The sequence below is a fragment of the Coturnix japonica genome, chromosome 2, assembly GCF_054131305.1.
Source record: "Coturnix japonica strain WE chromosome 2, WE-NBRP24, whole genome shotgun sequence".
NCBI classification, from domain to species: Eukaryota; Metazoa; Chordata; class Aves; order Galliformes; family Phasianidae; genus Coturnix; species Coturnix japonica.
In genome coordinates, this window is record NC_140664.1 from 16,722,821 (window position 1) to 16,737,055 (window position 14,235).

The 14,235-nt window shown below is 40.6% G+C and overlaps 1 protein-coding gene across 16 annotated transcripts in view; it reads right to left on the reverse strand.

Annotated features, from left to right (window-relative positions):
• The window catches only part of OXR1 (oxidation resistance 1), a 226,494-nt gene that overhangs the window by 111,343 nt on the left and 100,916 nt on the right, over positions 1-14,235 (reverse strand). For 9 of the 16 annotated variants that reach the window (XM_085537074.1, XM_032442877.2, XM_032442875.2 and 6 more), the window contains 2 exons: positions 5,596-5,761; positions 709-902 (listed from right to left, as the gene is read on the reverse strand). In XM_085537074.1, the coding sequence (XP_085393200.1) occupies positions 709-902; positions 5,596-5,654 (253 nt within the window). In that variant the 5' untranslated portion in view covers positions 5,655-5,761. The remainder of the gene's footprint in view (positions 1-708; positions 903-5,595; positions 5,762-14,235) is intronic. The other 7 variants (XM_085537076.1, XM_085537072.1, XM_085537069.1 and 4 more) reach the window with 1 other exon arrangement.

The window sequence follows — 14,235 nt, forward strand, 5'->3', positions numbered from 1 at the left end:
TCCTCTTGTCTGTACAACTCTCGTTAGCACTTCTGCCTCTCAGAAGCACTAATGAACCAGGCACAAGCACTACAAGGCCACTCTCCATGCAGTTTAAATCAAGTGAGAAGCTAAATATTACCAAAGGCATCAGTCAGGCCCAGTTTTGAAAGGATTTATGTGAAAGCACCTGCAGGGATACCTAAGGTGATGTTAAACATATAGATAATGAAAGCTCAGAAGAATACCCAGAAACCAAAATTATTTGGAAAAAGATAACCATAACCCCCCTGATTAATCCTGGCCGCATGGCCTAGAAACAGTTCATGCTCACCATGTCTTCTTCAAACTGGAAATTCTTTCCAACCAGGAGCTTTCTAAATAATCTCTCCCTAAATTCTAACACAAAGAGTTGTCAAAGACAGCAACAGCCTTTCTATATCCTTCCTCCCCAAATTGCTTCTATGCTTTACTCAATAATTGTTCTTCAGGAAAAGAACACTTAAGAAAAAAAATATTTTAAACAGCACAAGATAAATAAAGCAGGTTAATTCTTAAGGGTAATTTGACATCAACATGAAGACATGACATCTTATTGCTCACGGTGGGCATCCATAATCTTAACAGACAAGTGCAATCTTACCTAGAACAAATAAAACACAACTAAGCAGGAAAACCTTGCAGTTTTAATGAGTATATTTGAATTTTTTTCTATGAATGAATACTCACCAATGGTGTAATATCTCTTCAACTCACTCCTCCGTGGATTGCGCCTTTGGGTATTGGTGGTGTTTTTCTGTTCCTCCTCAGAAGTTGTTTTGGTGGCAAGCAAAGGTTTACCGGGCTGAGGAGCAGGAGCTTCAGCTGCCACTGGGTTGCATCCTGGTCCACTAATATCCACCGACTGGGACTTTTTCTTTAATCTAAAGATAATTCAAGGCAGTAAGGTGTTATTAGTCTTTATTCTATAGCTAGACTGAGTAATTCTTTTTTATACTTCGGGTAGAATAATGCCAGTGCATTCATTATACAGAATTCATGCATGCCCCTGCAGAACACAGAAAATGAGCAGCAATAAATTAGGCCATGTAGTAATTTCCTTTCTTAGATCCTGCTAAATCAGCTGTAGCATTTGAATCTCACCCTACTGTGGCTCATATGTAGCTACAAATGGTAAACTGTCCTCAGATCAGCTCACCAAACTGCCTGAAAGATCAGTCCATAATCCATTTCAGAGAAGAGGAGCCTCTACAATTAACCTATCATTAAATTTACCTGGCTTTAGTTTCACAAACAAGGGGAATAGAACGAGGTTAAATTGTTTGCACAAAGTTGCTGAATCCCTGAAGAGAAAGGAACTGACTAAAATGAAGGCTCAATGCTTATTTCACTGACTCATTGGTCACTTTGGCATTCCATTATGGTGTTGAATATACCAAATCTCAGGTAATTAAAAAGTATCTGGAATTCATTACCACTTGAAAACTGTGGAGGTTTAAAGGATGACTTTGCAGCAGACAATAACTAGATTTTGAGAAATTATGCTCTGCCTCTGATCCAAACTTCCACTGTAATTTCCATATATTACAACCTTACTTTTGTGTTGTGTAAAAATGTTGTGCTGTGAACAGAGAATCTATGAAGTGTTTATTTATCTCCATAATTTCAAACCAAGACAAGTGAGACTTACAGATCAATACATGTATACATGTCCTGCTGTTTGAAGGGCAGTCTAATTAAAAAAGCTGCGAATTACAGGATAGTTACTCAACAAAGTAACTGGTGCACTGTGGGGAATATCAGATTGGTACAAACATACTGTGCCTGTTCTTCTGGAATCACAAAGAAAGGGATAACATCTGTCATCTGAGCAGTAAAAATGTCACATGGCCTTTTTCAGGTGACAAGACTAATAAAGGACCGGGTTCAAATGCTTATAGAAGATTAATGTGCAAAAAGAAAGTTACCTGCTCTGAATACAGGTTCAAGAAGGAACACAACTTTATAGCAATGTCTTAGCAAAAACAAGTCAAACTAAAATGCATCTTCTTTCAGCTCACCTGCACTATACACGGAAATGGCTGTCATGGTTGTCAAATAATTTGGAAAAGCACTGCAGCCTTTGAAATCCATCTTCACTGGATGGCAATGCCTTGCAATGAGAGCCTCAGTTCTGGCTATGTTTTGAAGCCAGGAAAATTAATTCTTTGTAAGCCTGACCCTTTTCCAACACCCTGCTTTATTACTGGCCTCATGTTCTTGTTTTTCTTTTTTATATTAAAGCTGAACTGGCTGTAACAAGGTTTAGTTTTTTTGTTTTATTTCAGCTCTGCTGCAACTATTCCATAAGCAGCCTTCAACTAAGTTTTCAACAAGGGGCAGCTGAAGTCTCTCAGTACCACTTGGTGTGGTTGAAAATGACCCTTCTGCAGCCAGACAATAGAGAGAACAGCAGCAAGGGTTTCAAAGCCAACACTGCACAAGCAGGACTTGGAAATGCACATTTGACAGCGAGGGCAAAGGTCTAACCTGAATGAGATCTGAACTAGAAAGGCCAATACTTAATTTTTCTGTAGCAATCCTGAGGTGTTCACTACTGCTGCCACCTGGCTATTGGCAGCTTCTGAGATACAGCAGCAGTCTCAGATGAATGTTAAAACAGACAAGCACTTTCATAACAAAAGTTCAAAGCAAAGGCTACCACCAAATGGGTATGAAAGCCCAATTACTGACAATTAATGAACCCAGCCCATTCTGGCTGAAGTTCAGGCAGGGCTACAGGAGGAATTCCTCAGCTGCTACTAAGTTCTGGAGAAAGCAGTGTTTGTTTGGAATACAGCTGAGCGGCACCTCATTTTTAGATAGCCCTGTCAAAAACACACATTTCACACATCAATTTGTGTAATTCAATTGCACTATTGCTAATAACCCATTAAAAACCCATTTGCTCCATTAATGTCTCTCTACCTCTTCCCTAAAACAGCTGCCATGTACCATGGTAACACAGCCATCACAGCCCTGCTGGGCAGTCACGCCACTGCCCCACCTACCAGGCAGAGGCACAAACCCGCATGTGCCCCACAGCACCCTGCTGCTCCTGCAGTGATCTGCCCATTAGACAGTCCAGCAGGAATGTGCACCTCTGAGCTGTGTGATATAACACATCTGTATGCACATAGTGACAAGCTTTAGAACGCAAACTGCGTTCCTCTTTTAAATCGTCTCCATACAACTGCAAAGTTCTATAGCACATCCTACCAAGAGCCTAACAGATGGCTCCAGCTCTACCTGCTCCTGGTCAGCAGCACGTCACTGGGAGGGGATCTGTAACACTGCCCTCCAAAAGCAAGTCTGTCAGGTGATTGAGCATTCACCACCACATACAGTGGTGGTGCATATGAAGTCATGTCATATGGTCAGTGCATACGAAGTCATGAAAGTCAGTCATGAAAGCTGAGGTGAGCCAATTTACTGGGGGGTCTGCTATGGGCTTGGATAGCATTAGGATTTTGACCCTCACATTCTCTGTCACAAACCTACTCAGTTCCTAACGCAATTCTTTTAGAATTTCAAACTTGTTTGTTTGTTTGTTGTAAAGCACCATGGAAAAACTAAGGCACCATTATTTAAATAGAACTTGAAAGCAGCTAAAGAGAACGTGGCTGGCAGTCTTCTCTAGATGGAAAAAGAAATTAAAAAGCATTTAAACCACGTATGGTGGGAACAAACCAGAATATGAAGCATCCCAGGGGCTGGGAAAATGAACACTTTGATCTGTGTGAATTTCTAAGTAAAAATCCCTTACTGCAGCAAAGATTTGGAAGAAAGCCAAACTCATCCTTATCTGCTGAATATAAAACAGTCCCTGAGCCTCTTGTGACAATTCCAGACATTCTACCACACAGTTAATAGGAGAAACAAAATCATTCATTTGAAGAGTGATGCTTATTCTTCATGTGGTATTACTGAACACCCTGAAATCCTCATTAGAGATTTGATTTCCTTCTAGAAAGAGATGTGATTTAAACCAATGTTAAAGCAGGATGCATCTGATTCTGGAAAACCAACTTCTTTCTCTGTTTTCAATAAAGCATTGCAAGGATTTGTTCACTTATACAGGGGAGAAAGCCTGAGACCAGTCACTTTATTTCCTTGTTACTCTCTTGAGACTCTGCAGAAACCTGCCCTTGCACATGGCCAGCGCTTTGGGAAACCCATGGCAATTGCAATGCATCAGGTGAAAGACTTGTGGCTGCTCCAGCTCCTCCAGCCTGGCTCCACATTCTGTGTGAGGCTCCTTCCGCACACTTGTTGCAGAAGGTGATGCCAAGTAGGTCTACTAGGCATTTTTTTGTTGTTGTTGTTTAATGCTCTTGAATAGCACCTGTAGCTCTGGCCATGCACTTACAAAGAGAAGATAGCAGAATTAAAATGACACAGACCAAAACAGAGAAACCCAACCGTGGTGGCGATGAATAGGAGCCTGCTGAATACAAGGAGCAAGACGGGACCTCCACAGCCATCAGCAATGGGGTATGACAGCATGGAAACAATTTGTCACCATTTTCACAGCAGGAGACAGAGGAAGCACCATAGGAAAGCAAGCAGCAGGTTTGAAATCAACAAAAGGTTGTACTTCTTTGAACTGCATATAACTGAATGACAGAAATTACTGTGCAGGCTGGGAGTATCACTCACTACCAAAAGGAATTCCACATGTAAGGGAGAAACATCCATCAGGGGCTATCAAATTTGCATGCATACACACAAAGACAACCTTTCTGCTGGGCAAGTCCTTAAGCTGAGGAAGGCGGAGGGGTTTCACAGCTGTTCAGTGCATGCTCTGCCTCTGGCACCATCCCATGTGCCACACTTACTTCTATATGCACTACACCGGAGCGCAACACATGTGCAATCCAAGTCTGAATTGGTAATTGTGGATTGAAGAGGGAAACAAAACCAAACAATAAAAAGCAGGTAGAAAAACTCCTTCCACCAAACAAGGAAAAGAACAGCCTTTCAGAATGTTAATTTGGGAATCAACCATGCAGTTTTCTGATAACACAAGCAGTTTATGGGATCATTCAATGGCAGAATATAAAAAGATCTTCACACAGGTGGTGTTAGGAAAGGATTAGGAATTAATTCACACCAATATAGCCCAAAGAGTAATTCCAAGCAGCAAGCATTTATCAACAACGCAACACTGAGCCGAGCTTCCAGAGAGCAAACAGTGGGGGAACAGTTTTACGCCAAAAATGAGCTCATACAGCAAGCACTGCAACACTTTTTCATTCCTTTACACACACTATCAAATACTGCCATGCAAATTAAAGACACAAGAGCTGTCAGTGGTCAGAACACCAGGAAGCAAAGCAAACCCAACTCACTACACTGCCCAGTCATTGTGAGGGACGCGGTTGCAGCACATGCAGGAAAACAGCCATCACACATCACTCTGTGGGTGGCGAAGAAAATGGTGAAGAACACCTGAGCTACTGAAAAACTGGGTTTGTTGTGCCTGGAATTGGCAGCCCAAGCCTCCTTTACAAAGCTCACACCTAACGTGTTCAGCAGAACACCACAGAGTAAAGTCTTAGAGAAACAAACACAAACCTTGTGATTATTCCTGGGAGCATGGCAGCACTGCTACAGGTATACCCTTGGAGGATCATTTACAGAAGACATATAGATTGGTTGCTGCCAGGTTACATCCATTAACTCCAAGCAGGAGAATCCAGAATCCGCATGTGGTTCAAGTGGGACAAGGCATTCTCAGTGCCTGGGAGAGAAGATCAGTGAGTCCTCTGGCAAAGGATTAAACGCACTCTACACACCATGAATGGGCCTGGAGACATGAGGATGAGGTATGGCAGCAGTGTGGAAGGCAGTGATGGTGATGATGATGGGGAGGAAGATGGCAGCAATCACTCTACACACATAATATCTCAGATAGTCACAGTGCATTCAGTTTGTAACTTTTCTCTTGTGTTAGTTTTTGTAATGATTACAAGCTCAAGATCATATGGCTTCACCGTGACTGCATAATATTTTACAGCTGCTTCACATGGTGGAAATAATATGCTTAGCAGTTAGAGTGCGTGTTTTGTCAGGTATGAAAATTTCTTGATCTTTTTCTTTTAGGGTTTTGAGAAAAGTGGGTTGCTATTTGCTGACAGTTATCTTGATTCTGGACATGTTTTAGAAGCGATGTGTAAAGTAAATTACTATTTTGGATCTCGCTATTTTGTTAATAGCTGCTATACTGTTATTTAAATAACTCCCACTAGTTCCATTTTCACAAAAGCTCTTCTAGCGCTTTATGCATATCTATTTTAGTACAATTTGCATGGGTCTTGAAATTTCCAGCTCTGTCACATTCTGCACAGAAAAAAATCTGCATAATGGTTTTAAAAGGGATGGTAATTTCCATTTAATTCATATTTGCCTCATTAATGCTGTAGCTTTATTTCCAATGCTGCCTTACTTATAAGGATGGGATTCAAACCAACCAAATCATTGTAAGGTTGTATCCACTAAGGAAACTCTTTACACCACCATTACATACCTCGAGACACACAGAATTCCTCATCTACATTGAAGCCATATAAGCTTGTAGCGTTTTTCTGTGTGATGTATTTAACTTTATCATAACATCTATTATTTTCCATGTTAACTGCAGGTAATTTATACATCAACAAAACTGCTTTATCTATAGCCTTTTACTTAGGCAACTGCATTCACATTTCTTTTTGAATCCAACCTTAGGCTTGACTGTTTTCTAAGTTGTTTACAAGTCAGCAGCAATACCCCAGGGCACTTAATGTTCCTGAGATTGCCACAGTACACACAATCATAACATGCATATATTTATGTAGTCAAATTTGGGAGCAAAAGGTCTTTTGACATCTCAAAGCAACAGCAGAGGAGGTTGGAAGTTACAACATTCTTACAGCAACACAGATTTGTGTACTCCGCTTCCACCGTCTCTGCAAATAAGCATCAACACAGTAGGCAGCCGCTGCTTAAGTTAGAAGAAAGTGCTGTGGACACACTTGCCCTGAGACATAAAAATGCAAATCTGCTCATGCTTTGCCTTGTTCAGTAATTCACACAACCTAAGGTGTACATAGGGAAACAACTTAAGCACTTCCCTTAAAATACAGACTCCACTCCTGCAACCAGGCACCCTGTGCTGTCAATGTGTGCACAGGGATGCTGGGCAGCCTGCAGCAAACTGGGACCTACTGCTGTAAAGAAGAGCCACCATCTTTAGCATAAGTAGTTGGACAGAGTGCAGAGGCTGACACTGAGTGACCAGCCACTAGACTGAGAGGGTTAACTCAGTACAGAAGACACCACCATCATGACATTCATCCAGACTCTCATAATCCTTCCCAAATGGAGCTCCCCCTTCTCTTTTTTAAGCTACCAGACTCTCTCTTACACTGAGGGTCAAAGTGCTCCTTCTCAAAGGCATCAGCTTCCTGCCCTGGCACTGGTCTGCAAGGCTGCCATGTGGAAGCCATTATTGCTGCTTCACCTTCCTAAGAACCAGGCATAGAACATTACACAGATGCAGAACTGAAAAAGATATTTAAAACCTAGAGGTCTTTGGAAGCATCATGCTGTCTTCGCTAAATAAAAGGCAAGAGCAAGACTGGACAAAGAGTAGCAGTTGGAACTACAAGTAAACAATACCCTTCTGAGGCACTTAGGCAACTCAGTTCATACAGACACTATATTTGCATACTACTGCAGTAACGATTATATATATTTGCAATGTGTGTGCAATATATTCCTCCAAAAGTTCTCACAGGACAACAAGCAACTGTCATAACGTGAAGCAATTAGCACTAACTCACAAAGGTCAGGCTCTTCTAAGAGTGAAGAGAGGCAGAAGCTGTTCCCGGAGGAGACTGAAACGTCTAACATTTCTCCTTGCTAGAAACATAAATTGGTTCTCAAAGTACTCTGCAGGATATAATACCAGATACATCTCTCTGGAAGCTCCTAACTTGTCAAAGAGAAGTTAAAAACTAGGCAAAACGAGGAATCCTTCATCAACATAGCCAAAGGAGAATTGAGTTTCTGTCTTTAAACTCATAACTCAAGCATTCTGAAGAATAATTTTAACACTCTAATGAAATGTGCGGTAAACGCATAGATTGAATTAAATTAGTTTTCCACTGATTGGCTTTATTGACTATTATTTGATAGACAGAAGGCAAGAGAAACCTGCAAACCTGCACTGGGGAAGTTCAGACTGGACACTGGGAAAGGATTATTTACTGTGAGGGTGGTCAGACATCGGAACAAGCTTCCTAGAGAGGTGGTTCATCTCTTACGCCTGTCAGTGTTCATAATGCACTTGGATCATGCCCTTAATAACATGCGTTAACTTTTGGTTAGCCCTGAAGTGGTCAGGCAGTTGGGATAGTTGGTCTCTCAAGGTCCCTTCCAACAGAACTATACCATTCTATTCCACATAACACACTGTTCACTGAAAACATACTGCTTTCTTATTACACCCAAGCTACTTTTTCTTGAGAGTTTCACTGGGCACCAGCAGTAAAGGTCTGAAAAAGTACCTATCCTGATTTTTACTTCCGATTCATAAATTAGGTTAGCCAAGGCTTTAGCAGGTGGGAGAAAAAAACCACCAAAGATCCAGAAATATTTTATTACCTGAACCTTTAGGGACACTCAGCAGCATAACCCTGGTGGAACAAGCAGGGAACACACTGACAGCAAAAGGAGAAAATGCCAAGGGGAGTCTCCACATATGCCATGTTAACAGTGCAACAGTATGAAAGGGATCATTGCGTTTCAGTCACACTCTCAATATCCTCTTAACCTTTTAGCTGCAGTTGGTGGGTAGACATCAGGGGAGAGAGAGGAAGTATGGGAAGGCATGGACAGAGAAGCAGCACTGCTGACAGGCGCCCCAGACCCCACTCCTGCAGCTGCAGAATGGTGACCAGCCTCTGCTGTGCTGGCTGCAGTGCACACCTGATAAGGTATTAAGGGCCCCACACTGTTTGTTTCTTCTTTCCATTGCACAGGGGGGATGTACAGGCAGCAGGTGGTGATGCTAAAATTCAAGCCTAAGACCACAATTTAGTTTCATGCTGAAGACAAAATGCCCCCACCAGAGAAAATAGGTAACTTTTCCCTTGAGCTGCTGGTTAGATATACACTTGTGACAAGCAGCAATCTTTTCCTGAGTTTTTCACTCACAGTGATACAAAATAGAGATGAAGAAACATAGAAAGAAAAGATTGCAGAACACAGGAGCCCTGAAGGATTTTATATTATTATTCTTAAATCAATAAGCCCAGAGAGCAGAATTGTTATAAGCACTGCAACTGCACCCACTGCAGACACTAGCAATCTATAAGCATCATAATGGCATTATTTAAAGAAGAATCCAATAAAAAAGCCCTGTACTTTGATTTGCCAAAGCACAGTGAAGCTTTTCTCCCCCATTTCAGATGGAAGAGCACCTTGAGGCCAAGCTGGCACCACCAGGTGAAAGATCCCCAGAACCAGATACCAACCTCGTAAGACTGGTGTAAGGAGATAAGGAGCTCGTGTCTGACAGAAAGAGAAAGAGAAGCCAAGGAGAGATTTAAACACATCTGGAAGTCATCAAAACCAGAGCTCAGATGACAAATGAGGATGCAGCATGTTAAATGAGGCAAGTGAGTTTAGAGGCATTTATGCATTTAGTTTCCTAACTAGAGCTCAGCTCCAAGGCAGAGCTGTTAAACAACCACCTGATTGGCATTTGTAAGGAAATAGCATACAAGCTGAAACACAGAAGCTGAATTTAGATGCATGCAGTAAAACTGTCAAGGTTTTAGAAATCCTACATATAAATCAGTGACTTTTAGTCTAAACACAAAATAAGAATCAGTAAATTGCATTTTCTGTCCATGAAATATTGTCAGGATTCCAAGATGTATTTTAAGTAGTCTCACGACATGTTATCTTTTTCCTTGGCTAATCTTCTAGGAAAAGTAACCATTAGGAAATCAAAACATTATGGCTAAGCCTTGCTAATTGCTCTTCTGAACAAAAAGGTAAAAATCTCTCACTCATGAAAAGTAAAAGGAAGAGGAAGAATTTAGGAATATCAACAAAGGGGATAAAAAGGAGAAGACTATATCCAGTTCTCTTCATGTATTTGAATTGACTTGTGCATTATTCTACATTCAATTAAGATCCCATTAAATTTGGGGCTAATTTCTTGCCATCTTAGGAGCCTGCAAACAACATTTCTAAAACCAGTGTTAAGTCTTTATAGCGAACAGGCAAAAGGGTGCACTCCATTGTCCATCCAAACTGGAAGTAGGCACTGCTTCGAGCCAGCCCTCCCTAAATGCAAATGGAAAAGGACCAGCTGGCACCAAACCCTCCTGCCTACTGCAGGGGTGTAAGAGTGGCTCTGCTCCATGTGCCAAGCAGGGCCTCCTCCTTGAAACACCAGCTGCATGAATACCTGCAGGTGTAGATCCAGGAGCTACCTATAGTGAGTAGTAGATCCTTCCCCACTGAGTCTAAAAGCTCCAGTGCTTTATACAGTTGACTGCAGTTGACTGCTTTCCGCTTTCAGATGATTTAGGCTTAAAAACAAGCTTTCTACTTAAGTCAAAACCTAGAAGAAGCATACCTTTGGATTATGCAATTTTTATACTTTCATAATTTTCTATAAGGTAAAACTTTAGGATAATGCATGGTTTTGGTAAATAAAAACAGATGGAATTGGCTTAGTTTGGCTGTAAGATTAATGCTGGGTTTATATTTTTATAGAAATATTTTAGAACAACAAAAGATTTGCTTGGAGATATCTGAAATCAGAGAGAAAGCCTGTTCCTACTCTGCAGCAGGAATCTGCATTACATGAAGCAAACCAGTGTCTGTCTCTGTCTGATCATTACAGTGACCCCCCATAGATCCAGCCCCACAGCTTTTCCAAGATCACTTGGTGACAAATGACATACATTTAGAACATCATAGTGCTCAATTTATGTAAACAAAATACCAACTCCCTTCAGCTTCCATTCAATTTATTCTACAATGTATACAGCAGGAAAAAAAAAAAAAAAATCTATTTGGAATTCAATAATTTATAGAGATATACATATTCATAGAATACAAAGCTTTTATTTTTAAAGAGGTAGGAATTAACCATCTGTTCCTGTAGAAAAATCCCATAACCAAACATGAGGCATGTAACATACAGGTAGAAAGAGACGAGACAGTATTTTATGCACCAGAGCTGACTTCCTCATCTGTGCTGCAGTGACTTCACCTTTATAGAGATGAAATCTTCAAGAAACCAAGATGTTATATAACTCAGTAGAAAGCTGATAAGGTCAGTGTCATTTCAAATTCCCTTATGTGAAAATCAATTACAGGATGTGAAAGAAAAAAATAAAAGCCTTTTTCAGGAACCAAGATCTCCATCCTGTAATATAGCATATATATGTATGTATATTTTTAAGTAAGAATGAGCAATAAAACTTTAAAGTAGAAGAAATGTGTGGGATGGAAGCAGAGGGAGAAGCAGAGAAGAGAAGGAACAGAATGATTTCAGATCATTTCAAGGTACTTTTATGATGAAGTAAGAAGACAAATCCTTTCAATGGTTTGTTGTTTTGATTCTTTTTATGCTAAATAGTAAATGGGTAAAATAACTGTGACTTACAACATTGACTTTAATTGGAATAAGAAAGCTAAACAACTTCTTTCAAAAGAATATACCTTTTAAGTTGGAAACACAGGACTACTTTGGCTACTGGACATTTTTCTAAAGGAAAACAGCCCCTTCAAAATAAAAATATTAAAGCTGTCTTTGATTAGAGGTAGGTTAGGTAAAGACAACAGATCTATTTTAATATCAGGTTTTCTCAGCCAGGAAAACGAAACAATCTTGCTGTCTCAGGAGCCAAACATATACAATCCACAAAATTAGATGGTTTTTAATCCCTACAATGACCAACTTAATTTCTTTTCCACTAGGCCACCTAGAAAAAAAGATTAAGAAATTCTCATTTTATTCAGTTAGAGGGAGTGAAATTTTAGAGGGAGGAAGAAAGCAAAAGAAGACACTTTCTGTAAAACAGGTATATATTGGCAAAGAAAAGAGCAAACGTGAAACATGCCCAAAGCACATGAAAAGAGAATTCACTGAATCTAAGCCAAATGAAAACAACAATGTAACACAATCAGGAATTCCAAATGGTTGACATATTTTGTAAGAAGAAAACAACTGGATATTTACAATACAGGAGATGCTGAGAGAAGAAATTCAGAAGTGAGCAGGGCACTTGAGCACGCAGGTGCATCAGCTACAACTCTTCCATGCTCTGATCAAGCTTAAATTCTTCCCAACAGATTATCATTTTTTCAACAGGTCAGAGAAGTGCCAAAGAGAGAAAAACTGGAAACCTTGAGAGAGTTTACAAAGAACCATGTTGTGGAGTTGTATCCACAGAAGTGCACTAAAGGGATTTTCAAGAGGGCAGCTTGGGATCTGGATATCAGAAACTGGACTGGGTTCTAACACAGGGGATCTAACTCTGCTGTAACACAACCACAGTTAAATGTACTGTCTGCATCAGAAACCGGTCTGCGGCTCCAATGAATCCCCAACCACAACAGCTGGGGAAACCACATCTCTCCTACCAACTTTTATAGAAAGTCTGTGCTTTTGTGCAGTAGTTTTAAAAAACTACTGCAGACACCACCAGACCAAGGAAGGTCTTCATGTACTTAAACACTGAAACTCTGTTACTGGAGGATCCAATCCTATGAGCGAACCAGAGAGCTGTTGTACCGCCTGGGGTATTTTTAACACAGAGTATTAGGCTTAATACATTTTAGGAGCATAAAGAAAGGTTCATTGCATTTTGGTCAGCCACTTCAGGATTGCTCACCAATCAAATGTTAGCAGCAGAATTTCAATGACTGGAAAACTGTAATGCAGCAAATTGCTACCTATGTTGTTTCCTGCACTATAATTATAACATATTATATCTGCTATAGTGTGAGAATGTATTTCTTTACAGCTTCTAGCAGATATAACTATTAAAAGAGTTGAGATCTTCATAATGAAGTTCTACAGTTGTGATACCTGGGAAAAAACTAACCAAAGCACAGTTCCCACATAGATCCCACTGCTATCTGATGATATTTCTTTCTTTATTTCCCTCTCTTTAACTAACATGCCTTTGCATTTTAACGTAGGCATGTGTCCTCTGAATCCTCCTCTCAAAGATGCCTTCTGGGTAGCAATTAAATGTATAATTGAGACCTTCAAGACATTAGAAGGGAAATTCAATGTCTTTTTAAGTGGCTACAAGGAATAAGACAACACAAATCAATTTTACACCAAAACACGTTTGCACAAATGCACTCAATATGCATTGCTGGACCCCACACACTTCTGAAGGGCTTCTTCCACAAATAAAGCTTCCAAGGTTGTCGGAGAAGGGATTTCAAGGCTTTAAGATGCCGTGCATAGTATACTGTGGATGAGATCATCAATAAGATTTTAAACTTGAACCTGCACACTGGACACTAGATCTGTCGATACATTGAAGCCGCATTGGTCCAATTATTTCCTTTCTCCCCTCATCCTGAGACTAATTCCCCCATCTGTATCCTAAGGTTTCTTGCAGGAGACTGAAGAGAAGCATTTCATTCATCCTTACCTTCCTACAGCTGATATTCTAATGAATCTACCAGTGTTTCAGTTCACTGCTCACACAGACGGGACTATTTAGCCACTCACTACTGGTCTGGGAGCAGTCACTGACCAAACCGCGTCCGACTAGAACTAAGCTAAGAATTCAAGGTGCAGCTCCCAGGTTTAGACAGAGCCCTTCAGAACTGCAGAAAACTAAAATGAAATTTTTAAAACATAATAATACAACCACAGCAATTCTTCCTTCTATCACTACTCTGCATCGCTGAATGCCTAAAAAGGTTTCAAAACAAAGACACCATTGACCCCATACAGACCTTTTCATTCCCCTGTCGCCACACTGCACGATTAGGGATCTGAAATTAAACTCAGCAGACAGCCTTTCTTCTGACCGAATCTTGCCATCTCTCTTGAATTTCGTTCCCACATGCAGCCATTCGCTAAAAGCACAGCAGTTCTCCAGCTCCTCACGCCTAACTGCTCTTCCACCTGCTGCCAAGCAGACAGCAGCGCCCCAGAGATTCGCCTGTCTTAATCTCCTT